Source organism: Oxyura jamaicensis, chromosome 4 (genome assembly GCF_011077185.1).
Source record: "Oxyura jamaicensis isolate SHBP4307 breed ruddy duck chromosome 4, BPBGC_Ojam_1.0, whole genome shotgun sequence".
In the NCBI taxonomy this organism is placed as follows: Eukaryota; Metazoa; Chordata; class Aves; order Anseriformes; family Anatidae; genus Oxyura; species Oxyura jamaicensis.
The window spans coordinates 13,913,147-13,939,668 of NC_048896.1; the positions used below are offsets into that span (position 1 = coordinate 13,913,147).

At 41.1% G+C, this 26,522-nt stretch overlaps 1 protein-coding gene across 10 annotated transcripts in view; it reads right to left on the reverse strand.

Moving 5' to 3' along the window:
- The window catches only part of IL1RAPL2 (interleukin 1 receptor accessory protein like 2), a 344,696-nt gene that overhangs the window by 126,830 nt on the left and 191,344 nt on the right, over positions 1-26,522 (reverse strand). For all 10 annotated transcript variants that reach the window (XM_035325341.1, XM_035325346.1, XM_035325345.1 and 7 more), the window contains one exon: positions 22,148-22,301. In XM_035325341.1, coding sequence (XP_035181232.1) covers positions 22,148-22,301 — 154 coding nt within the window. The remainder of the gene's footprint in view (positions 1-22,147; positions 22,302-26,522) is intronic.

The window sequence follows — 26,522 nt, forward strand, 5'->3', positions numbered from 1 at the left end:
TGTTGTGGCAGATAATTTCTGGATGGGCTTGAATCACACGGTTCTCATCCAGAACTCTGTACTCCCTAGCAAGAAAAAATGCTCGTATGGAACTCCCTGAATAGAGATGCCTTTCTAATAAGAGTGCTTATGTTGCAGGTAGTGTAAAGAGTAGACTCTGATGTTATTTACCACAGTTTACAGCCTTGTTTTCTGTGCTGCCACCGAAGAAGCTGGGGGAGCCCAAGACCAGGTGTTGCACAGTATTTTCCCCTAGCCTCTGAACCCTAAGTGGCAGGCCAAAAGTGGAAGGTCGTCACCAATCCTCCTCGCACTCTCAGCTGACTGATTTAAATTCTCTGAATCCACTGCCATGTGTCTGATGTCAGGAGAGATCTGAATTTGGCATCATCTTTCTGTAAAATGTCTGGATGCAGGACAAATAAACTGCAATACTTTACGACTGTATACGGCCACTTTTCCTCCCCCGCTTCCAAACCTTAGGACTGGCAGGAATCTAAGTCAGAATGAATCACTCCTGCATTACCTAAGGTTACCAATGACATCAGAGTTATTCGCCATGGCATGGGCTTTCTTACAATCGCCTCCACATTCCCAGCTAAAACACCCTGTGAGGTTACCTGGTGACTTAGTTGGACACGTGAAAACCTTTTAGTCAAAGTCAAGCGCAGGAAGAATTAGGAGTCGCAGCCCCAGCAGATGGCAACAGCTTTGTTTTTGCTTCTGTCCTTCCACCTGCAGAATCCTGGAAGCATGGATTCACACTGTGCAAGCACTATGTAGGCTTGAGCTTTTGCTGGGAGGGAAAAATCTCAATTTAATAACTCGCTCAAAGCCATGAGTTGAGTAGGGTGAGCAGCAGAGCCGAAACCCCGAAGGTTTACATTGTGGCAGCATCAGCTCTGCATGCAGAGATGCTTATCAACCCCAACAAGGGACTACTGCTACCTGCAACCAGACCTGCAACCAGCTGGGATACATTTTTAACATCCTGGGTCAACCACTAGTGGGGGACAAAGACTCATTCTCTACCAGCGTGGGCTACGTCTGCTCCGATCACAAGCACCTTGGTAACAGGTGAAGAGTCATGGCCACTAAAACCCAAGACACTTGCACCCTCAGGGAGCAGCCATATATATATGTATATTAATGTGTATGTTCCTTAAAGGCTAGCTATGTATATGCAGTGCAGGCTTTATATCTGAGCCAGGCCCCATTGAGCATAGAAGCTCAATGTATATTTCTGTTTTTTCAAGCTCTGTGTTACAGCAGTACGTGTGCAAATCCTTCACAGCTTTCTGCGGTGTTTGGAATGCTCCCAGCAAAGAGAAAATGTAATAAAATACACAACTGCTCGTATCCCTACGTGCAAAAGCGAAGCTGGCAAGTACGTATGTTAATTATAGGCTAAAAAGCTATACGACTTTCTTCAGATCAACTAGAATCTTACATAATTGTTTTGAACAGATGATTATGTGTCTGCTGTTAAATGAACTCAGTAAATGACATTATTATTTAGCAGTCAGCAAAGTAATTACATACTCACAGAAAGCTGCATGTGCTCTAAGAACGGAACCAGTATGGCATGGGAGCAGTGACAGACCGCGTGTACACATTTATATTACATTTCTTTCTGCACTAATGCCAGACCTCAGAGTGCTTTGAATTTCAGTGGCCACTAGAGAAGTTTTATGTTTCTTCACTCTGTTGTATTTCACTGAAATAATCCCTCTTAATTTAAGGCCACTGTTTTTCAAGGACAACAGAACTAACGGCCTTCTTCCTTTTCCATCTGAATGGGGGCTGAATTATATCAACAGAAAGATTCCTGTTTGAAAGGGATTTTTGTTCTGCTCAAAGCACTGTGGAAATAACCCCCAAATCACGTAAGTGATGGTGCACTTTTATTAAAAGTGAACGCAATATTTTCCCTAGGTTTCTTCCTCTGAATTCAGATACTGCGGACTTTCCAGACTAAATTCACCAGTGCTGGTTCTTATCACACAGAATAATTTCTCAATAAAGAAAAAAAAATACACGCAGCACCCACTGAACCCCGCCAAATGTCATCATTACACAATTCCTTACTGAGGCTTTTGGTGCGATGTTCACAATCCATAGAGACTAGCCTCTGAGTTTTATTTCAATTCAGCCTAATTTTTGGCTGCGCAGAAGGATTAAACGCAAGCTTTGGTTTAACTTCTTACATTCATCTTTGAAAGGCAAACAGCTTTTTATGTGATGGATACAGTTCACCAGAAAGGAGCCTTAGGAAGTCTCAGCACAAGGATCTCTGTGATATACCCCTGACACATGATGAAGGAAGAGAAACCATAGTGTTACGTACGTATTTTGCTGTGTATGGGGAAAGCTAATGCAGGTTTTTAGAGCCTGGGTAGAAAAAAAACAAACACCTACTGTCTGACAGAGACCAGGCTAAAACTTCATGGGCCTGCAGATAAAGGAGCTGATTCTTTGGGGAGGATTCCCTGTTCCTGTGTGTTTCAGCAGACATTCTTACAAGCCCCACGTGTGTTATACTTCACACTCCTTGGGGCGGGTACCGGGATCCTTCCTGCGCATCCCCACGCTCCCCACAGTTGGTATAATAACCTGCTGGGAAACATAAGCAGGAGAGGTACCAAGAGAGGCAGGAATGATCCATCAGAGAGGCATAAGGAGTCATTAGGATTATTTAAGACCTCTGAGCTGGAGGAGACAGAGTTGTCCCTGGCACACAGTGGGCCTCCAAACATTTCCCAGTTGAAGCAGGATGGAAACAGTATTCACAAAAGTAGCATTTCACTGCTGAGAAAAATGTGTGCGCTCTCGCTGGGGCTCTGGGAAATGCAGCAGCAGATGAAAGAGCGATGCCCCAGGAAGCACCAAGCTGCCCAGCAGCAGATAGAGCAGCCTGACCTCCCGGCTTCAAAGCCACAGATGACATTTCGTACAGCACGGATGGATCCTCTGAACCACAAACCCTCCTTCAGATATTCATTTGATCTTTGGTCAGATCAACTAACACTCTGGTATCGTTGTGAATCCCTGCTTCTTTTTTTACAGAAGAAAAGAGCTCTGGGCAGGGAACCCTGCTGGTTGACCGGCTGGTTCAAAACTTTTCCTCTCTCTTTTGCGTCACACCAGATGATGCTCCATCAAAAGTGCTGAGGAACACATCAGTGCTCGGGGAACTGATCAGTCCACCGACAGGAGCCCAAGATGCAAGTGCTCTTTTAACCTTACTTAGCATAAATACCTGTGATTTATGGTCGGAAACTTAATTATCTTCAGCCAGCCACTTACATACTGCACTTGAGCTTCTCACAAGTCTTGTACCTAGTAATTCCTGGACGCCTCCCATACATACGATGTGTTTTACTTTCAATACAGAAAGAAGAATAATCACAGTGACCTTGATTCTGACAGCAGTCTTCCAAAAGCCATTATCTTCATGTCTTATACAGCATTACGCAGTGTCTTACTGTTCCTCTATTTGTTAACCTAGCTTTTAACGAGCAGAGAAGTGCAGAAAGACATAGAGGAGGAGGGTGGGTTGCACGGAGGCATGCTACGTATCTCATGCAGCATTGCTTTGCTCCCGTATTGTTGTCAGAAAGGACTGCTGGAGTGGATTGCCACTGCCGTGTGGTTTGATGGCACTGCACTGGGCAAGCAGCTTTGCTGAAATTACAAAGGAAACAGGAGATAACAGTAATCCCAGTTCATGGCCGTTCCACAAGTTAATTTTAAAATTGGAGGAGAGAAGATGAAGAGAATTCCTGAAGATATGAAGTCAGAGCCAGGCTCTCAGCAGGTCTCACTTTGTCAAAACTCCAAGCAGCCAGTTAACAGGTGGTGGAAATCAGAAGTAAGTTGCAGAGCCAAGAAATGATTTGCTTGTGTATTTTTTTTTAATACCTCTTGTAGCTAATTTTGAATCTAACTTTTACAAGACCTTTAACTATTGCATGCTCCCAGTGAAGACAGTGTCTTGGCAGCAAGCAAAATTTCCCGCAGAAACTCGTTTGTCTTCAAATGTCATAGACAGTGGCGGGGTTTAGTTTTCCTTTACTCTTACCCCTGCAGAATTAATTTCCAACAAACTGAGTGCAGACTGTGCCCACGTTATTAAGCTTCTTAGTTTCCTAATGCAGTACGGATCATTCATCAGGTGTCCAAATCAGGCACAGCCAACTGAAAGAGCTGAGCATGGAACTGACTTTTATTGTTCTCTCCCTCTGTTTTGTTCCTGCTTTTCTTTTGAATCAGGGGAAAAGTTCTGAGAGGATCTTGTTGCAGCAGTGATGGATGCCACCACTGTTAATTATTCCACCCGTTACAAGACACAGTATAAATCACTTTTTGTCTGGTGCCTGTCACACAGAATTTATTCAGCACAAAAGGCACTGCAGATCTGTGATACGTCTCTGTTCTTCGCGTTACATAAGAGATAAAGATGTGCGTGTTTAACAAATACATTTATTTTAACGAGATGAAGACAGGCCCAATTCAAGTAGTAGCACTTTCTGAACAGTTAATTATCTTTATTACTCGGTACACGAGTACAAGACAAGTTTTATTTTCAACATGGCCTTAACAACAGGGCATGTTTTTTGCCATTTAAGCGTTGAGTATCTGCAGCTAAAGATGCCATTCAGAGATGAAACTGCTGCACAAGTACACTTTGTTCAACACAAGAGCCAAGCATTCATTTCTGCCGTCAGCTCTGTAAGAAAAGCTTCCTTATTTGCAGGGTATTGATTCGGCATAAGCTTCACATATACTTTCAAGTGTTTGGAATTAGAGGGCATTAGAGAAAGGGACTGTATGTTTTACAATGACAGTGGCAGTCGCAGTGCTGTCACAGCTGGAAAAGCTGCTCTCTGACGCGCTGGCCTCACGTAGTCGAGCTGGAGGTGAACAGAGGCAGCCCTGGGAGAAAGACAGCCCCTGTAAAGGTTTGCACACATAGCGCCTCTCTGAAGATCTTTCCCTATTCAGCCAAAGTTTTGTACCATGCGACAGCCCTTAAGCATTGTGCTTAAACCTCACTGACTTGTAGGAGAATAAAACGCTTAAGTTTTGCTGAACAGCAACAGACAACTGGATAAGGGGTGGGCAACAGGCTCAGCCTTGGTCCCACAGAAATCAATTAAGGCTCATTAGTACCTTCCTGACATTTGAGAATCAGGGAGTTAAGAGTCAGAACCAAGACCAGAGCTCAAGCAGCTCACCAAGTGCTTCTCAACAGAGAGCTACATCATGAAGAAGAAGAGGAGGCAGAGCATGAGGAGCTCCAAGTAAACTCGGGTACAGAGCATCATTTCCACAATACGCAGTAAGTCAGATATGCACGCCTGCTCCCGGTACCACAACATTCCAAGCTCTGCCTTTATTTTAAAATGTGAGCACCTTACGACCCTGCAGAGGTGAGAAGACAGTCCCAACACCAAGTGGATAAACTATTTTGCTGTTAAGATACAACCGTTTCCTCCCCTCTTTTGCCCTCCCCTCGGTTTTCCTTCTGAATGAACTCTTTAACATAACATGCATTTTTCATCTGTCCATTTCTTCAGGGGCATTTTTAAATCTTGGTGATTTCACAAATGACTTCAATTTTAAAACCTGAAACTTAGTTTGAACTTAGTCCATAATGAAGGCCTTTGCTGTGGTATGCTTCCAAAATTATGAAAATGAAATGAAGCAGCAAAATCACTTGAGACTAGTTTACTGTGTGATAATCTTCACAGCTGGAAGTGCATATGTTTCTGTTTAGACTGGAACAAAGCATGGCTTGACAAGCTTGCTCTCCGTGGTAAAGGAAACTTAACACTCACCAAAGATTTGCTCTCTTTCACAGAAATTGAAGCTCTTCTTTTCAGCCTGCTCCCCTCACCTGTTCCTTTCCTAATTCTTTAGCCCATGCATGCAAGCAGCTGTTCTCCAGCACTGCCATGTATGCATGCGATGAACCAAATGCTCAACTGGCAGAAGACCAATGTGCATATTATTATATTTGATTAACATTAATGGAAGCCATTATTATAATTGATTACCATTAATGGACCCCACACTGTTCACTTCAGATTGTTTGGTCCCTCGTGACACAAGGGAGCGAGTGCAGGGATGGCACGCCCACAGCACAAGCGCAGAGAGGAGGGCTGTCCTGGCTCCTAATGTTCTTCAAACTCATCAGTTTGGCCAAATGGCCATTAGATCAAAAACTACCCTAGGATAAAACCAGCTTAATAAACATGGCTGCTTCTGCATCCTAACTTTTTGCTACTAACTGTCCAGGTCACCTTCAACTCCGTAACACGACAAACACTCTTATTTCAGTTTCACACAGCAATGGATTTCTTGCTAACCATTCACTATTTACTCACTTGATTTTTTTTTAATCTCCTACACTTCTCACATTGTGTTGTTATTTTTAGTTTTCCTTGGCAGGCGCATGTTAGCCCTTGTTACGATGGTTACAAGTGCACACACCACTACACTTACTAAAGAGCAACCTGGTGTGTGAACTTGTGCCATTTCATTGACTTACGAACCTTCCCCTTTCAGGCTCAAATTTCTCAGGCTTGATCAGAAACCAGAGTTTATGTTGCTGTTGCCATTTTTGTTGCAAGAAAAATCTCTCTTCAGCTGCTCTTTTTCTCTTCTGAAGGTCAGAAACTCAAAACCAAGGTCAAAATTAGAAAAAAAAAAATACTTTCATAATGTTCAAAGCCTAGCCCCTACCTCCCCTGAATTTTACACCACTGTAAGTATCCATTTCAATGAATTTGTTCTTCGCGTGAACCAGTATAAAGGATAGCACGGCCAACCACCTTGCCGGTCAGGTCTCAGCCTCCCACCTCTCAAACAACTGACCTTGCCTTAAGAAAAGCAAAACGAGGCTGTAAAAAACAAGTCATGCCTACAAGTTTAATTTTAGCAGCTGCTCAGACAACGCACGCCCTGTGCGTGTGTCCAGACCATGCAATGAGCCTTCAGCAAGCACTGTCCTGCCTCCGGGACAGCCCTTGGAGTGATGTGCAGCACACACACACCACCCCACACCTACAGCAGCGCATCCGTTACGTTGACAAATGAGCTTCAGTCAAGAAACTGCAGCCACATGCTTTCAGGTGACTCCATCTCTCTCCCAGTCCTTTCTCTGGCTGAAAGGAAAATAGCACTTAATATTTCAAAAGTGGTCCTGCTACAAAAGGGTTTATGGCAAGCGCTTTAAATAATGATTTTAAATAGTAATTGCTACACTAGGCCTTCAGATGAGAGAAGAACAATCGCTCGTTACTTGTGTTATCTTGCAATGCCCTCTCCTGTGGCAAGGTCCCTGACAAACGTAAAGCTGATTCTAAATGAACAAGATCAACTCTTTAAACCCACCTCTGTAATAAGCAGCCGAGGATTAAACATAAAGGCCCTCAATCAGTACAAAGCAGCATTGTCTTGTAGACTTTTACTGCTGATTTGTGCCAGTTGAAGCTCTGGATTGCTTTTAGGCACCTGCTTTAGCCTCCTCTCCACCTCGTCTTTGGGGTATCTTCTGTTGACTGTTGATGCTGGGTCACTGCAGCTGCCCTTTGGAGGCGCCCTCTTTTCCCTCCACGACAATAGAGCACATCATGGTGGGAGGTTCTCAGCTGGACACGAAAGCATGCATTAAAACGGAGTTCCTCAAATGCAAACACAGAAACGACCTCTGCTCCGGTTTCACTGTAATTGGGTCCGGGTTTAAAGGGCACGGCCATGTCATGGATTTGAGAACCCGAATCGCCCCTTGTTGTACTGCAGATGTTTCTGATCTCAGCTTCTGGGATTTGACTACGCCTTATATTTAGCAAATATAAGAACAACAAAAAGATTTGCTCTAATTTAGGCATCTTTGCTTGCAGATAAGGATCTGCATTTTCATTTCCTTTTCTTATTTTCATAATGTAAACCCAGCAAGCTGTTATTCACCAAGCATGCTACCAACAGCGAAAGCAGAGAAACGCAAATGTCTGTAAATTAAAGCAGAATCAGAGCCATACGAGCACGCTAAGCCAAAACCAATCCTATTTAAAGGATAGAAACATGCCACGAGGTATACAAAAATAATTGATAATATTCTTGAAATGTAGTATCTTTACCAAAATGAGCACTCATCTGTTTTCCTTCATAGCCCAGAGAATTCAAACAAAAGAACAGCCTGTAATGTTTGGATGGAAATATATGCATTGCACAGTAACTTCTTTTTTAACCTAGACTTTATTATCAATTTTTTAAAATGTAATGTTTTAGCAATACTTTCTGTCCTGCAGCTCAGCTCTTTTCACCCCTGGATACTTCAAAAGAAACCCTTCCAAAAAGACCAACCTCTCTTGTTATGTTAGAAAAAATAAAATAAAATCACTCTCTGTCATAGTGAAAGCTCGAGAACAATTCAGAATCAAAGGAAGGGGATGTCATCAAAGGTCCTGGGAGATGATGAATAGCTTCAGGAAGGAAATGGGCTTCTTTAATGCACAGCTTAACATCGCGAATGAATGTAAATATCTAGCCTGGCTGTGCAGAGGGATGGAGGAGTTCGGAGGGAAGGAAGCTGGGGGTAGATACACAGCACACAGCAGGGCACACAGTAGTACACTGCAGATCTGGGGCTGAGTGTTTTCTTCCATGTTTTTCCTGAATTTTCACTGCCTGTCAAAGTAAACAGCTCCAATTATATTCAGCTGGATTGACACATACAGAGCTCAAGGCTGGGGAGAAGAGTATTTCAATAAGCAGTTGAGTTACTGTAGGCATGAGGACATCAAGTTTTAGTCTCACTTCATCCTCCCCCTGACATTTTCAAATGTCGAGCTGCTGTCCCTGTTGCTGCCTTGTTTCGCACCTAGTCTGCAAGCGAGCAGGGGAAAGTTACCTGTTTACTGCATAAAAGGCACTACATTATCACTATGGAGTTGAAAATGCGAACTATGTAACCACAACTTTGGAGTAACAGTACAACAGCCACGTCAGGAACTGTAATGTGGTCAACTGGAAATTCTCACTTGAAAGACGTGAGGCTGCAGATACCCTGGGACAAATCGGTAAGTCAGGGCTCGGTGCTGGATGGAGTCTAGCACGGGGCACAGCAAGCTCCTAGCTCCATCGGTGGCTGCATTATAGTGCCAGGCAGCACCGGCGCTGCAGGGAGCTTCTCATGCACACTGGGGAGAGTTATAAATTCCTGTCACCTTCAGCTGAAACCCGTGTGTCAGCAGCAGAGCCAGCGAGGAGCACCTCATCTTAAGGAACAAAGCTCTTTTCTTACACCAAAGACAAGCAGGTGCAGCAATGCAATATTTAAACCCTACAAAGTCCTTATTAAATGTGACAGCAACAGCTGTAGCAGCTAGAGCACTAGCAGAACAAGGAAAGGAATTAAAGCCCTTTTGAGGACTAGAAAAAGAAAACAGGTACAATTTTGAATATTAAAATGAGGTCTGGGCTGATGGGGAATAGAGAGATGGTGACAAGTAGCTAGAGATCTCAGAGATGCAGAAAGCTGTTCCTCTGACCCTCCCGCAACTTCATGAAAAGGAATAATCTTTAATTCTTTCCAGTGAATATCTTTTACATTAAACTACTTTACATATTTCCTCATCCTTATCCTCAGAGCACGCTGGGTCACATTAAGCTCTCTCCCACGTCACAAAATCTAACTGAAACAAACTTCAGTATTTGTTTATGAAATACACAATTCCAGTAGTGATGCCAGAGCAGGGAATAGTTATGAATGAAGGGAATTATTCATGTTAGCCAGGAGGAGAAGCAGAAATCAGAAATAAAACCCAAAAAATGGTATTTTCCCTATAGGTAGAACTATACCACATGTACATTTTAGACAGGCCCAGCTTCTGTGAGTGCTTTTCTGGAATGCATGCCTTGACAACTGTCCTTGAGGGAATGGCTGGAAATACTTCCATGCTTCACCACGCAGCTTCAGTCATGCTCGTATAATCTACAGGAACTTGACTTGTCCTGTATGGAAAACCTCTAATATGAAAGACAAATAAAAACCTCTAATTTGAAAGACAAATTTTTCGTTAGTAAATTTGCTTTAGTAAATTTTTAGTAAATTTTCCTTTAGTAAATTTGCTTCAAACTTTTTTTTTTTTTTTAAGCAAATTTATCAATTAAATTCTATATATGAGTAAACTATGAAAACCTTTCTTCCCATAGGTTCTGTGAAACCTGTAAAAGACGAGGACATCATCAAAGTGTTTCGTAAGGTGGCAAAGTGCTAAAATTCCTCTTTGACAAAATGACTTTTTTTCAGAAAACTCACATTTCTTCAAGAACAGGACACTTTGGTTAGGTTTTTCACCAGTTTCTCTGCCTATGCAACCCAGTATCACATGGCCCCTTCCTGGCGTTCTGTCATCAATGCCATGCTCAAAGACCTGCGGACCACGTACCTCTCGTTGCTGTTTTATTTACAAATTAAGGTGCCTGTTTGCATTAGGCTGCGTCCCAGGGGAAGCACAACTCAAATGACATCTCTAAATCAGATCACTTCACTGCACATAGTCACATATAAATGCACAGATCTAGAAAACAATATTCTCCTTAAAAACATCTGCCTGACTCTGGCTTCTAAGGGCACCCAGAGGTTACGGAGCTGTCACAGCCATGGAAGGGTCACAGCTCCCTTGTTCCAGACGCACCTCTTTCCAATTTAGAAGAAAAAGAAGCATGTCAGTGTATTCCAGAGAAGTCCTAAGGGCAGACGTGGCTTGTGGCAAATTGGTACCTTCCCTGCTAGAAGGGTAGGTACTCTACCCTGCTGTGGTAGGTACTCTATAAAGCTGAAAATCCATCTGGTGCTTGCATCTAGTCTGCTTTGATATAACCAGAAACCTTTTAGCATCTCAAGCCATTACGAAATTATCTTAGAGCAATTCCCTACGCAAGAGAACTGGCACTAGCCAAGAGAAAATAGAATTGGAGCCCACACAGAGCACACTGCCCTTTACTAGCATAAACAGTTCTTTTGGTCCTTAGCTGTGCTATAGCAGAAAAAAACAGAGAGGATAAGAGCCCAAAGGTGCCTTCCAAATTGACAACTATATTGTCTATTAATCTTACTGTTTAATCACTTCGATTTGCAATTCTACTCCTTATCTTTCCTGGGCTTTTTCAGAGTGCTTCAGCCCACAGGGCTTGTCATAAACAATACCTCTGAGAGCTTTTCATTTTAAGCTGAAGAAAAAGATGAAAAGTTAAATCACTTACTGTTCCCTTCCCATTGGTTGCAAATTGATTTTATTTACTGAAATATGCTTGCATTGCAAAACCCACTCAACACATACACTAAATATGTCAGTACATGAAAGCTGAACGCAACCTAGTAGCTACCCGTTCTTTGAGATAAACTGGAACCATAAGCACCTAAATACAAATTTATTTGAACAGATTTTTCTCCTGCTTACAAGAGGTCAATAATGCCAGCAAAGGCAAAAAGTAGCTTGGTTGGTACTGATAAAAATTAAGAACAAGTATTTCATGCTGCTCCACTGTATGAAAGACAGATAGGATACTTAACACACCAAACATATTTTTGCATGTCCTTTCAACTTAAAAACTGCACGACACAGAACAAACATCGGTAAGTTATTAGCTTCAGTCTTCTGGAGAACATCATAAGAGTAACATCAGAGCCTGCAGGAATACCACCACTGTCAGATCTCATAAGCTAAACAGGGTCAGGCCAAACAGGCGCTTGAATAAGACACCTTTGAGAATCACATAAGTGCAGCAAGAAAAATAGTGCTGACAATTCAGAAGTGAGCACTATTCCTTCCACAGCAGAACTTCTCATCTCAGATATTCAACCGCAACTGCTATGCAGCATAAACCAGCTCTGAAAGGCGTCAGCATTGTGCTGAGAAAACATAACCCTAATCTCCAGCCAAAGTTGCTGCAGCTCGCCTATTAAAATTTCCCCACTCTTTTCAAAGGAAGTAGACAGTCTTTGCTTCCTATGCTCGCATTACTTAGGAGACAAAACATTACTCAAGATGTGCAGTGTATCTCTGGGAGGGTGGGAAGGCTACGTTTTTAGTGGGTAAAGCAATCTGCTCGCTCATGTGTATCTATTTTACCATTAGCAAAATCGTTTCAGGGGCAATGTTACTCCATGTCTGTGCATCTATCTGCCTATTTATTATTAATAAAGAAGAATGAGCATCCAGCCTACGTTTTGGTGATGAAGGAAGCCTCTTTCATATAGGAAATGAAAATGTACAAGTTTATTTCAGTGGTTGTGTTTTACCTCGCTGTTGTGGGCAAAAAAAACCACAATCCTATCATTTATACTAAATCACCTCTGCTACTGAAAGCACAATACACTTCGAGAATGTGGCTCAGCAGCTCCCAGAATAAAAGGCAATTCTTAAAGGGGGAGCTCATATCTGACATTTACAGTATATAGTAAGTGATTCAGCAAGCTACAGTTGCTGTGCACAATGACAGATCAGCGGATAAATGAGGAACCGATAACAAGCGTGGAAGCCTTGGCTGTCCACATCAATAAATTAGAAATACCAAATAACCGATGCTACAAACTACAAACTGCTGATTTAAAGCTGAAGGAAAAAACACTAGATGATGTTCAAGAACATGTCAGAGAACTAGGGGGCATCACAGGTCAATAAAATCTAACTCTGTTTGCCATTCTAATTACTTTGCATGTTCATGAGCTAGGAAAGCAGTTTGTGAAGCTGTAAGTAAAGCGCCAGGAGTACTGACACTATATATAATTCATAGGCTGCAGCATATTGCTACATTTCTCATTGCCCTTAGAACTTGTACTTTCTCCAGGAAATATGGAGGTAATACTTAATGTTTATCTTCCAAACTCGTTTTTCATGAGCCCGGTATTAACAGGTCACTCCGGTGAATGGGAAAGCCATCAATCTGGATCATTTGAGGGACTGAAATGAAGGAGCTTTTACCCTTGTGGATATATTGCGTTGTCACTTCAACGGTGGCACAGTTCACACAGCATCCAGGAATAGGCTCGTGCATCTTCAGACGCTGCCCAGATCCTCGGCTTGCTGACTCTGATGAGGCACCCTTGAAACCAGCACACTTGGGTCAATTTATCAGGACCTTGCTGGGTGTCAGGTGAAAAGGAGATGTTAAGAGACAGAACATGACTGCGTGTATCACTTCTTCCAGGCGAACAGACGCCTGCACTGTACTGATACCTTGATCTTGCTTTAATTTTCCTGTTGACTCTTTGCAAACACAGAAATCCCTAAAGATTTATAGTGGGGTTTTTGTGTGGCTGAACAAGGAGCGCTCTGAAAGGGATGGAGAAATTGCTCCATTTTCCAAATGTGGCCAAAAGCAAATGGCCACATTTCTCTTTCTGGATCACACTGTTTGCCTGAGGTAGTTAGGAAAAATGAAAGGCACTAGAGAAATTACTGGCTATTAAGTGTGCTCTGACCACAGAAGCATGTTTAGCTGTCTACAGCTGGTAATGGGATGCTGCTGGCCAGACACAGAACAAGTCAGAATCCAGGCTTTAAGATAAATACTTCACTGTAAGAAACGGAAATCTAGTATTTACAAAACACAAACCTTGATAAATATTAATACAAATGACATAAAATATATCAAAAGAAAAGTCTCATTTTTGTCACTTCCTATATGTTGCTTTAAATAGACAGTTATTTCTTCAGTGTATTGAAGAACTCAGCTGTGAAATTCATTTCCTGGTCTTTTAGTAACATATTTGTCAGCACTTAACTCATTTCTGACTTGGTTCCTGTCAGAAGAAGGAAGGCTTCCTTCAGATAATCAAGATACTGTAAGACATAATTCATCATTTTAATGAAAATGTAACAGAGGAACTGCTGAGAACAATATCTCCCACTAATGGCCTTTTGAAGTCAGTAAAAACTTGAGTGGGTTTTCTCTGTCCTTAGCATTTAATAAAAAAGCGATTCCCTGACTCTGTCAAGATACTGCAAACAGAGAAGGGATGAAGTCTTGCCATGGCAATGTGTATATTACAGCAGCAAGAAAATGTCACTTCAGATATGACGTAGATGTTAAGTATTTTAACGTGTCAACATTAGGAGGGAAACAGGGAGGATTTTCTCTTGAAAATGATCGGTAGCATCCTTCCCAGAAGTACATAATTTCTGCAATTCAACTTGTTCACTTTCAGATTTATTTTCTGAGTTTAAGAAGTTTCTCCTTTTCACAGCTGTTGTAACTGTAGCCACAAGCAAACTGTTTTTATCTTCCCCTTTTGTTCTTGCAAAAATCCTTCCCTCACCCCAACAATAAGTTTTTCTACATTTATTTATTTTTTTTTTTAAATTTATTCTCTCTTTTGGACTAAAACAATATTAAAAGTCCTGTTACAAAAAAATGCTAAAATGTGTTTCCAGAAGGAAAGGGCCCTGCTGCTTTTACCACTCTAAGTGCAGTCCACTGGCGCATGGCACAAAGTAATGCTTCCCAGCTTATTACCTGCCCTAGCTGTTTAAGCTATGGTTGATGAAAATCTGAAAATGCCTACATGGTTTTGGGCTTACCTGCTCTGGCTGGTTAACAGCTATAGCTTAGCTTGTGACGCTACAAGAGAATAGTACCTAAAGCCCAACGTGGAGAGCAGGCAAACCTCAGGGAAGTCCCAGTGACCCCCCTTCTCCCTGCATCCCTCCGTGGTGTGAGCGTTACAGTTGGGCCTTTGGCTGGAAACTGTACATCTGCCAAGAAAGAGCTCCAGCTAGAGCACTCACACGGGATATGAGCGGGGACAGGCACCCTCGGCCATATGTTGAGGTTTGAGAGAACTGCCAGGCACTGACAGTGAAGTGAACGTTGTTTAGGGAGGCCTAAAGCTGCCAAGTCGGAAGAGGAGGGCAAGAAGGAAAGGCGTGTTCCTGGGTCCAACAGCTGCAGACAGCCTCAACACCACTTTAGATGTGATACAATTCTGGTGAACCCTCAATAAGGGAAATTTTTCATTTGGAGCTAGAAAAGAGCTCTCTAGAAGGAGCAGCTGTTGCCAGGAGCAGGGAAACAGCTCCAAATGCAGCAAACACCTCCCATCCTTGGCAGCACCAGCCATGCAAGTATGGGAGGAGGAGCAAACTCCGAAGGCCAGGCACACGTCCTATCACATACACGTCACCATGCTTTGCTCTGGAGTGCTTTTAAGTCTGTTTCATCAGGAGAATTTATGCTGCTTATGGCCCTCCTTGAAATATTTTCAGATTTGTTTGAGACTACAGGCGTTGTGACCTGTGTTTGAAAAGACAAATAAATACAAGAGAGGAGAGCCAGCAGCTGTCACCCGTACCACAGGTCAAAAACAGGCATGAAAATACCCCTGTGCTCCAAGCATCCTCCAGATCCTTGGGGGTAGGTGAGATGTGCAGTGCTGCCAGGAACTGGAATTGGTGACAATTCTGCTAGATCAAGAGAAACTTCCTGCGAAATATCAATTCCAAACATTTTTGGAGCAGGAACCATCAAAACATCTGATTTCAGGAATGCTGAAAGACACTAGTAATATACATCAGTAGCTATATGCATTATTAAAAATCACATACACACAAATCAAATGAAAACCTCTCCGTTCACAGAAAGAAGTCATTTGACAAAACAAAATAAGAAATATAGTGTCTTGCAATATGATCTCTGATACTAAAATACTTAAACAGAAATAGATGTTATTTCCACACAGTGCTCATTTAACACACTATTGCCTTACTTGGTGATAAAATGGGGTTAATAACTGATACTTCATCCTATCCCCAAAGAAAAGGCTCCGGGGCACAACCTATGACGTGACAACAGGAGGGTGAGAGTGCACCTGGCCTCCTACAGGACCCTGAGGCTCTGCCCTCCCTGCACGGAGCAGTGCCAAGCAGAGATGTCAGAGTTACTTTGGGTACCAAAAGTAGTACAAATATTTTACCTAGCTCTGCTGAAAAGCTCCTTCGGAGTTAACTTAGAAATCCCTGCAGAACAGAGCTTTGTGCGACAGGCACGTCCTCAGTATTGCTTCAGGAATCTCTGCTGACTATGTTCAGTTTCTGTGCTTTTACTCCTTAGCTACCTGCTTTTTTAACCCGTGTCTTATGTTGACCCTGTTTTATGTATATCCAATTCCCATCTGTACGATGATATTCAGAGCTCAGTGACCTTTCAGAGCTAAACTGTTGGTTTTTTTGATAAGTAACTACTTAAGCAATACTGAAGCATTTCATAAATTCACTGCAGATTTGTTAAACTGCTTGTGAGAAAACACAATGACATTAGGATAGAACTACCATGAAATAGTTTCAGATTTTTAAGCAAATAATAATACTCATATTTTACACCACAAAAGTAAATCCCTTATAATAGCTGGAATTCCAAATGAGGTGTTGCAGTTCAGTTCAAACACACTTTTCATTTCCTTTAATATCTTTTTCTGCAGTTTCCCTGTCAACAGCCCAAAATGTTGTCAATCCACATGTCATTCCCATGACTATGTTGAGAACACTTTGTCTGCTGTAAGCTGATAAGGCTTAGGGTGCACGTACAGATTACTGAAGGTGAGAATTTGTCACTGATCAGCACCCATTGGTTCCTGCCAACGTGTCACTAGTTTCCACTGAAAATGATGTGAAATAGCATGCCCAGTTTAAAGAGGGCTAATATATGCAGAAAAGCAACTCCCACAAAATAAGGATGTACTTTTTAGCTCAAACTCTCACTTGTGCTGTGGTAGCTTGTCTCTGTCCCTGGTGCTGTTGGAAGTATGACTAATTGTTGGCATTTTTAAATCCAATTCACTCCCTTGGTTTAAAAATAGCAAATCGCCATCAATCGCTTCTGCTGACAGAGGGGTCCCAAACACACACACACAAAATCTAGCAACAGTGGCAGGTGTAATTTGAAAAGCGAGCAGTGTAATGAGATCTGAAAGAATTTAATTGAAAAACTATGAGCAAAGAGTGAATTCGGGCAGAATCATTCAATTTATGTAGCCATGTGGAATAATTTGTCATTTAGGACAGTCAAAACAAATACTGTTGTATAAATGGCTTTTAGAAACAGCCAGGCATTTAGCAGTCTATAAGAAGAAAATGATGGAGATTAAGATAGAATTGGGCTTGAAGGAAACTCAGAGGACAGGGCTGCTGGACAGAGCAGCCCAGTAAATCCTGTATGTCATTCCAATACACCACTGGCACTTCATGAAACCGGTCAGATGGCCACCTTCTGCTGTCAATTTGGAAAATAATGCTCCGGTATGAGTTCACAAATCACATCAAGGCAAACTGTCCTACCAACACAGCTGTCCATGGAAAAGCACACTCCTGCAAGGCAGCCCCGCCTGCCAGCGGAGACCCGGCTGTCCCAGGGACACTGGGGCTGGCTGCTTGCTCAGGAGGACCACCCTATCTCCATCTTCTGCTTACAGCTACTTCCATCTTCTTATAAACCTATTTCTTCACAGAGCGGTGTTGCAAAACACGAAAAGGTGCTTATTAAAAATTAGTAAGTTCTGATATTGTTATCTTTATATTTTCATTCTCATTTTTCAAGTTGGATACACTCTTATCCTCTTATTAAACCCTGAGTGGTTTTGTTCAATTTTCAGGTTTTAGGAACCCTAAATCACAGGTGCTAACCTCATCTTTTCATCTACAACAAATCTACCAAGAAGCAAAGTGAAAACGTTTTTCTTTTATTTTGCTTTTTACAGACTGAAGGGTTCCATGTTACTTGCTAAGTGATAATGCTATTGTCATGTTTATTCAGTGCAAAGGGCTGATGAGACTTGTTTCACGTCTGTCTGCATAATATAACAAACCCATGAAGAACTAGTGATGAAAAAGCAGTTTTGTTGACAACCTATTATTCTTAAATGCACCCAAACAGCAAGATGTAGGCATTGCTTATTAGTGCTGTATTGTAGCTCAGGATTTTGTCCCTATAAAAATTTTGTGTCAAAGTATTTTTCACATATATTTTAGGCTGAAAGCCTTTTCCTGAAAACCCCAAAGAATGACAACTTCTGAAGCCTTTTATCATTCTAATCGCCCCCTCCCATACCTTACCCATCGTAGCTATCCCATGACATTGGGGGCTATGTACAGTACTCCACCAGCCCTTTCTACAAACGCCTTTTCACCTGTTTGATTTGTGCTCTACTTATTCTACTATTACGACACAGATTACTTTTTATTTCTCACAGTAGGCAGATATTATGTTGATGGTTTCAGTTTCCAGCTATGAGTCCAGCAACCTTTTCTTACATATTATCTCATAGTAGCTAATACAATGACTTGGTCACAGGAAGAAGAAAAGGAGTATGAACGCCCCTTTTGCCTCTAACTGAGCCATTGAGATCTTCCATTTGTGTCTGCAAAAGTAAAAAGGCAAGACCGGAGCTGAGGAAAATAGTTCCCAAGGACTGGCACATGCTGTCTTTGCAGCTCCATTCCACAGCCAGAGCCACTCTGGTTGACTGGGACACAAAAATCTGATAAACCAGTCTTACAACGAGGAGTATTTATGTGCCAATGGTTCAACATCTGCCACAGCCAGGTCCTATTTGTTGCATGAGGAGGCTTGAATATTTATATGACCTGTGGATTAATTTCTGGATCTTTTAATTTTTATTAGATGGACAATACTCATTCTATACAAGCAGCTGCATGTATTACACATATCCTATACAAATATTGCTCATTTCTGCCTCCTCTTTTCCCCATGGATGCTGAAAAATCCTGTTTGGAGAGCATACACACAGCAAGTATGGCAACACATAGAAAAACCTGTACGAGATCACCATCTATCACTTGTCTGCATGTAATTCCCACAAAAGTAGAACTCTGTTCTACACGTTCCCCACTTATGACACAATTGCAGGGCTAAAGTAAATAACTTAAAATGACTTAACTGGTATTTCAAGTATTGCATACTTTAGCGGATGCCTGAAAGGCTACAGGGAAACTAACCCAGCCTCCTCTCTACCCATGGCAGTGCAGCTCTCCTTGCTCGAGGGAGCTGTGGAGTTGCCTGTTTCCCTGTCAGAATAACTCTTTGATAACAATTTCAGGTTACCATGGCTGCTGGCAGTGGCCAACTGGGTCTTGCTGTTCAAAATCTGTATTGTTAGCGGAACTCAGGCACACGTACTTGCACAAATGTCAATTCAGGCACGTTAATAAGTAACTGCAATAGAAACAGCACTAGAAAGTCCCTGCAGAGCAAAGAACCTCTGAAAGCAGTAGGCAAGATCCTTTTCTCCACATCTGCATTACAGGCTAGCAGAGATAATTCTACCACGGCTTTGCTGGTAAGCCTGCAGCAGTGTTTGCCAACAGTGATTTATACAGAGCAGCAGGTTCAGCAGCCTGAGCTCCGGCCGCATCCTACCTGCTCCTGGTATGGTGATGTGTTTTGGTAAGAACTCTGTTTTCAGACAGGAATAGTGGGGCCCAGTGCACCAGCAATTCCAGTACAAGGGAGACATGAGCATACTGGAACAAATCCGGTGAAGGACCACAAATGCAATTAAGGAAATGGAGCATCTATCATACAAGGAGAGGCTGAAAGAGCTGAGGTGGGTCCACCTGGAGAAGAGAAGGCTCAGGAGGATCTGATCCATGTGTATAAACACCCGATGGGAAGGCATCAAGGAGATGCAACCAGAGTGTTCTTAGCAGTGCCCCCATGAAAGAATACGAGGCAATGGGCACACAAACTACAGTACAAGAAATTCTGTTTAAACATAAGAAAAATCTTTTTTAGTGTGAGGGTGGTTCAACAGGTGACAGGTTGCCCAGAAAGGCTGTAGAGCCTCTCTCTATTCATGGAGATATAATCTGAAATGTGACCAGGCATAGCCCTGGGCAGCCTGCTTGAGCTGAGCCTGCTGAGCTGGGGTTTGGACGGGATGATTTCCAGAGGTGCCTTGCACCTGCATCTGAACTAGCCCCAGGGTAAGCAAATTCTCAGGATGTGTGCTAATAACAACGACATGTAGTTTTCCTTCTGCCTAAAGTGAGACATATTCTTCAAACAAATCCCTAAATATGTCATGCACCTGCTCCAGCCTGTGATCTTACCTGCCTCAGGACCCACCCAACACAAGTAATCCTCTGCTGTTTGCTGTATGAGTTTTCTTTATCACCCTCGCCTCCCCTCAACAAGCTAACACCACATGCATGTAAAATTCATAAACCAAAACAAACCAGAAACATGATAAAGAAACTTTACAAAGCACCAAGCTGTGTGATCATACGTTTACATGGTCCTGTGTATTAGATTTGTATCTCCTAACCATATATTCAGGTCATCATCTACATAAACTTTCTAGGTTATTATAGGTAACTATAGAAATTTGACCAGCAAACACACAACATCAGACACATCTCCCAAACACTTAAAGCTGGAAAAAGTGTTTGGCTAAAATTCATCTATTTTTTCTATAAATGGAGATGGTTTCTATATTTCTGACATTGTTGTAATGCTTAATAGGTAACATATACACATAGGTGCTCTTATGAACTAAAGGACATTTAATTTAATGCCAATTCCACACCAAATTACAAGGGAAACGATCTTTTGGTTCTCAAGAATTTTGCTAAAGGAGAACACTTGCATATTTCGTACTTAGGTTTTTGATAATTCACATCATAAACAACAGAATAAATAACTTTAACACATCCTACAGTTAGTTTAGGACAAAGTCATTAGATTGTTAAGTATTGACATACCACACTGTTCATATAATGAAGAGAACACACCAGTTCTTACAAGGTCATGATAAGAGGCAGAGCACACTATCTGCAATCTAAAGAGTATCCATCATGTGGAATTGAATTAGATGCATCTCATTTTCACTTTGTCAACCTTACTTCATATTCTGGTTGAAGACCAGCATGCTACCTAGGATAGCAACTATCCCCAAGGTATGTATTATATCTTCATTTGACAGGTCTGGGGGCAGGTAGGTCAAATCAATACTTTAGAGATCTGTCCATGGTCCAAAATGGACAATAAAAAATCACATGATAGATGAGTCTGGCACAGAGGGAAAATAACACGTTTAAAAACGAGGAATAATGATAAGAAAAGAAAAATGGATTTTGCTGAAAACAAAGGGAAGAACTGTATTTCAAGATGATATTAGAGATACCATAGGGACTAATTCTGTTTAGTACAAGAGAATACATTTCTACTTACTACCACTTTATGTAGGACCCATTTTAATCATATGTCAGAACATGGGCAGAAAAAAAAAAAAAAAAAAACAACTAACCATTTGTTTATATGGTTGTGTGAAAAGGCTGGAAAATCTTAGCTGTTTTCAGATACTTTCAATGTTCCACAGACACTGAAGGCAAAATAATAATTATAGATGTCATACTGTACAGTGGAATGGAAAGGAATAAGGAATGCAGGGGTAGGCAACACTTTTACACCCATTCATTATTGATACTTGACAAAAAGTGATGGAAAAACACTGTTGACTAGATTACTACATGGACTCAGAAACGTAAAATGTATGAACTGCCTGATAAGCAGGGTGCTTCTCTTTGACAGCCCAATGTTCCTAACTTCATTCTAGGAATAGGTTGTGCCAGTCTTCAGTGAAGGTAAACCCTAGACTAGAGAAGTTGACCATCATAAATTAAACCAAAGATAAAATACGTAGAACAATCAATCCAAAAAATAAATTAGTGATTCAAGATTTGGCTGTGTTACATTCTAGGACAAACCTTAGCAGAAGTCTATTTATAAAGGGTTCCCTCAGCTTTTCCTCTATGTAAGCATTAAAGATGAAACTGGAATCTGGATTTCTTCCAGCATATGAGCTGGGCTTAGGTCTGTTCTACCCTTTGTTTTAGAATCAGCATTTCCAGGTTTTGTAGAGAGCAAACGGTAGTGGTCATCTTCTATGGAATTTTATAGGTCTTGACCTGAATTTCTCCTAGTCTGAGACTACTTGGCCATTGGGATTTGGTTTGGACTTACTTCTATCAAAGAGATGCACTGACATGTGAAAATAATTTGTATTCATTTTAAAAGTTCTTTTTTTTTTTTTTTTCTGTTGGCATAAAACAAGGATTCTTACCAGTAACCTTCAGTTCAACTGTTCTTCGTATAAGCTTGCCTTCAAACTTCAGTTCACAGGTATAATTTCCTCCATCTTCTTCCTGGACTTCTTGTATTAAAAGAGTATTTCCCTTTTGAATTACAATACTTCTCCACATTTTTGGCTTACATTCCTGCAGAAAAAAACAACAGCAAAAACCCATTGCAATATTTCCCAACTTGTATGACACAGGACAGTGCTGCCTGATCAGATTTTCAGTATTATATACGAAAGTAAACAACCTCAATATATTTTGCAACTAAAATTCAAATCTGATTTCAGAAAGCATGGAGATCTGGAACTGGAATTAACCTGAAGACAGAAATTACACAGAATTGTTTTTAAAGTTCAGCAATTCCCACTGTATCACATGGGCCATATTTAATATGTAGTACCCTGAAGCAATGGCTAAGTATCTTCTCTTTTTCATGACGGACAACTGCCAAGATCCTTATTTTAGGATGGACATTAAAACACATCTCTGTTTGAAGGGAGCATAGGCAACAGCTGTTAAGAGCTAGTCTGGAGACAGACTTTGCACACAGTTTCAGACTCATTTACCAACAGAAGAACACAGGAAGAACCAACAGCAGCAGTTTTGTGAGTAAGAGAATTTGAGAAACCTTGTTTCCTTATGATCTTGTGTCTCATCCGTGGCTTCTCTCATATCTAATGAGGCGTGAGCTCTGATTCAGCCTTTTCCAATCCCTGGGCTCTTTGTAGCATCACCACATGTGCGTCATCTGGTGGAGTACGTGGTTCTGACGGTATGCAGCTTCTACTGACTTTTCCAGGCAGACGTCAGATTTAGGTTTGTCCCTATGCATTGCAGTCCTACTGAACAGCATTTGAGTCCTGTACAGTGTGTTACAGTGGAAGAGATGGCTCGCTCTCCTTTTCCTAATGTACTGTATCTTTGCAGCCAGACCAGTCCCTTTCCACATTAATGGTACTCAGGATACCTCTTGAAATGCTCTGAACCACTGTTCATGGACACAGTCCTACCACTGTCTCTTTAAAATTGTACCTTAGAATTATATGTTTATTTCCTTGCAGTAGCTTTAGCATCAAGTCTGTTCTGCACACAAACAAAACCATGCCTTTCTCAGTTCCCTAAAACACTGAGTACTCTGGTTAATTCTGCTACCCAGAGCATACAAAGCAACACAGTTAGGACTCAAGTACCTTTAATGCCATTTATTCCCTCTCTCAAGGCGGCAACATGGAATAAGCTTTCAGACTGCGAATAACAATCCTGCATCACCATCAGCAGCAGGCTCACCAATTTCAGAAATTCACATAAACAGTCCTGATCTACACCCCATTTTCTGTATGTCTGCAATAGCAGTGTCAAACATACAGCAAACAAAACAGAACAAAGCTTGCTTTCTTTTAAGAAACAACCAAACAAGAAAGCATGCTGACATGCAAATATAGTGTATGACAGCAAAGGATTGGAATGACATAAATATCATTTTTTTCATGAGACTCCATACACGCTCTAAATCTACAATGTCAGTTTCTAAAGGAGAATAATAAAGAAGTAAAAAGGCGAGACAGTGAGCTTCTGCCCTTGCACCTGAAAATTGAGCACTGAAGCAATTATTCCTCTTTCTAATAGGTCAAATTCAGTTACAACGTAGTCAAGTACAGAATACCTAAGCTGTGCAATTCCATTACAGGTAGCAGTGTTCATGTTATCTTTCTGTCTCCAAAGCACATAATCTTGTCTTGCATGTGAACTTCAGCTAACAGCAATGAAACACAATGCTCAGAATCCAGATCCTTTCTGCTGCACTAAAAATCTGAGCTTATTTTTGCTACTAAATTACACTGACATGGCTTGAGACTCATGTGGGGAACAGATCTGAGCAGGAAAATGGTGTAAAGCCCTTTCTGATTTGCACTCAATTTTCAGACCTATTTACAGGTGCAATGGAGTTGCATCAACCACCTCTTGGACTAAGTAAATCTGAAGTCTGGGCAGACAACATGATTCAATTCCCTTCAATCCTAAATTAGAAGGAATACAATTCTAGGAATAAACACAGTAAGCATATTTCTGATATGCACCCTTGCAGTACAACACGGGAAGACCCTGCCATAAGTATGTTACCAGTTTAACAGTCTGTATATTTATTTTTAAAAGTACACAAATGAAGAGACTGAAAAGATGCATTTTCATATGATTTATATTTGTATACACTACATGGTCATAATAAAAAAGGCGATATCTTTAATACTATAGAGATTAATGATTTAGCATGATGTTTGTGCTGTTGTGGTTTTAGAGTGAGAAATTGTTCCACTAACTCCCCTTTCTTGTCTACTTAAAATACTTCATATTAAAGAACAATTTATAAGCCTCCCATTTCCAGATTTTAGCTGATTACTTTTTGTCTACCGACTATATGGGCTTTTAAAATATGTGTTGAAAGTGCCTCTTTTATCCTGCCTTTTTTTTCCACAGACCAGTTCAATCCACAAAACAACAAAAAAAAGGAAAAAAGGAGGAAGCTAGAAAAACATAAAGATATCTATTTAAAGCAGAGAACAAACAAAAAAAATGCCAGGATCAAGCGAATAATAATTAAAAAAAAAAAAATAACCAGTCTTCATTTTGAGGAAATAATCCAGATTTTGCTGTCAAAGGTCTACTAATTTCACTAAAACAGTAAGTGCCCAAGTATATGACTGTTGCTTGCATAATCAATTAATTGCTGTTTTCTGCTTTCACATTACATTTACCTGCTGGGAGAATTTAAAAGTTTCTTTTCTAGCCTATGCATCCTCCATAGACATTTCAAATGTTTTTTATTTGTTTGCTTGTTTGCTTTTCCCCAGATAATTAATTGGAGAGCTATTATGCTGCTACTTCCTGGAAATGTAAGTGGCAGCACCTCAACAACTCTATTTTTTGTAGGGTAAATAACAACTATTGTCCTTCAGCTGCCATTTTGATTGTTTTCACAGTCCTTCCTTCATCCCACTAGTAGGCAAGAGGTGGTGGAGATTGATTAAGGCTCTGCTTTCTAGATGTAATATACCTTTTTCCTCTGCCAGCTGATTTTTCTTGAAACTGCTCTTACTGTTAAATCCCATTCATTCAATCATGCCTTGGCATATATATTTATTTCAAAAAAAAAATCCTTATACTTCTTGTCAAAACAGTTCTAATGGGCCTAACAGAGCTGTGTGTATATCAATGGCATTAACTGTGGAAATCTTTCAAAAGAAATATTTCATGCACTGTAATTCTAGCCAGAAGTGAAGTTCATACTACTGTTAAAAAAAAAGCCCTGATAGCAAATGTTTTAGCATTACGTATTGGGTGTGTATGTAGAAATCTACTCAGGCATAATTATTTTAAGAATGTATTTAAATTACAGTTAACTCCCTCTAAATTGATGCAATTATTGGCTCTGATTCACTAATCTCTCCACACAGAGAAGGCTTCTGGAAAGCAGGGTGAGTCCTGCACACTGTGAGCTGGCAGCACTTGTGTCTTTTCTGATATCAGTTCATCAGTCACAAGTCCAAATTCCCCAACTGTCAGGGGACTGACAGGCTCTCTTGTGTCCACAAGGATTTCTCGTGTTACCTCCTGATAACACATGTGGCTGTACAGAACCAGACCTCTTCCTTTCCTGTTCTTGGACAGCACAGAGCATCAGTGATGTGGGGTTGGACATGCATCTTTCTTAGGCTGATTTCTGCTCCATGACAGCTGAAGGTTATCCCTGCCAGATTACCTTTGCAGCATGCTATTGCACAATAAAGAGATCTCAGTGCTCAGGTGTTCAGTAATACCTAGGTAGACAGGGCAACAAGCAGCTTCGCTTTGGTACCCTTTTTTCTATTGAGATTTCAGACTTAAGTGAATACAAATATTTTATGCATGAACAGCACTGAAGATATTCACCCATATGCTGAGAGAAACAGCTTCAATGGCTGAAAGAAAATTTTTGTTTATACTGACAGTGGGTTATGGCACGTTTTGTTACTATCTGCTAGAACATGTGAGATTTCTGTATCTCTGCATGTAACATTTATTTCACAGAAAATAATCATCTTTATGAATGTTAAGGTTGCTAAATCAAGCAAAAATTTAGGATTTAACTGCTTTGTGCATTTCTGTCTTCATTACCTGAACAAGGGTTGTCCAAAACTCATCCTCTTCTTATCCCTGTAGTCCAAACTCTATATTTCACTGATCCCACTGAGACCTTCCTCTTGTCCAACTACTATTTCTTGTTCCCTCCAACTCTCATCTCTTTATTTCTCCCCATTGTTTCCTGCGGTTCCTCATACCCAACGGCTTTTCAAATATCCCACTTTGGTCCACATCCAGACA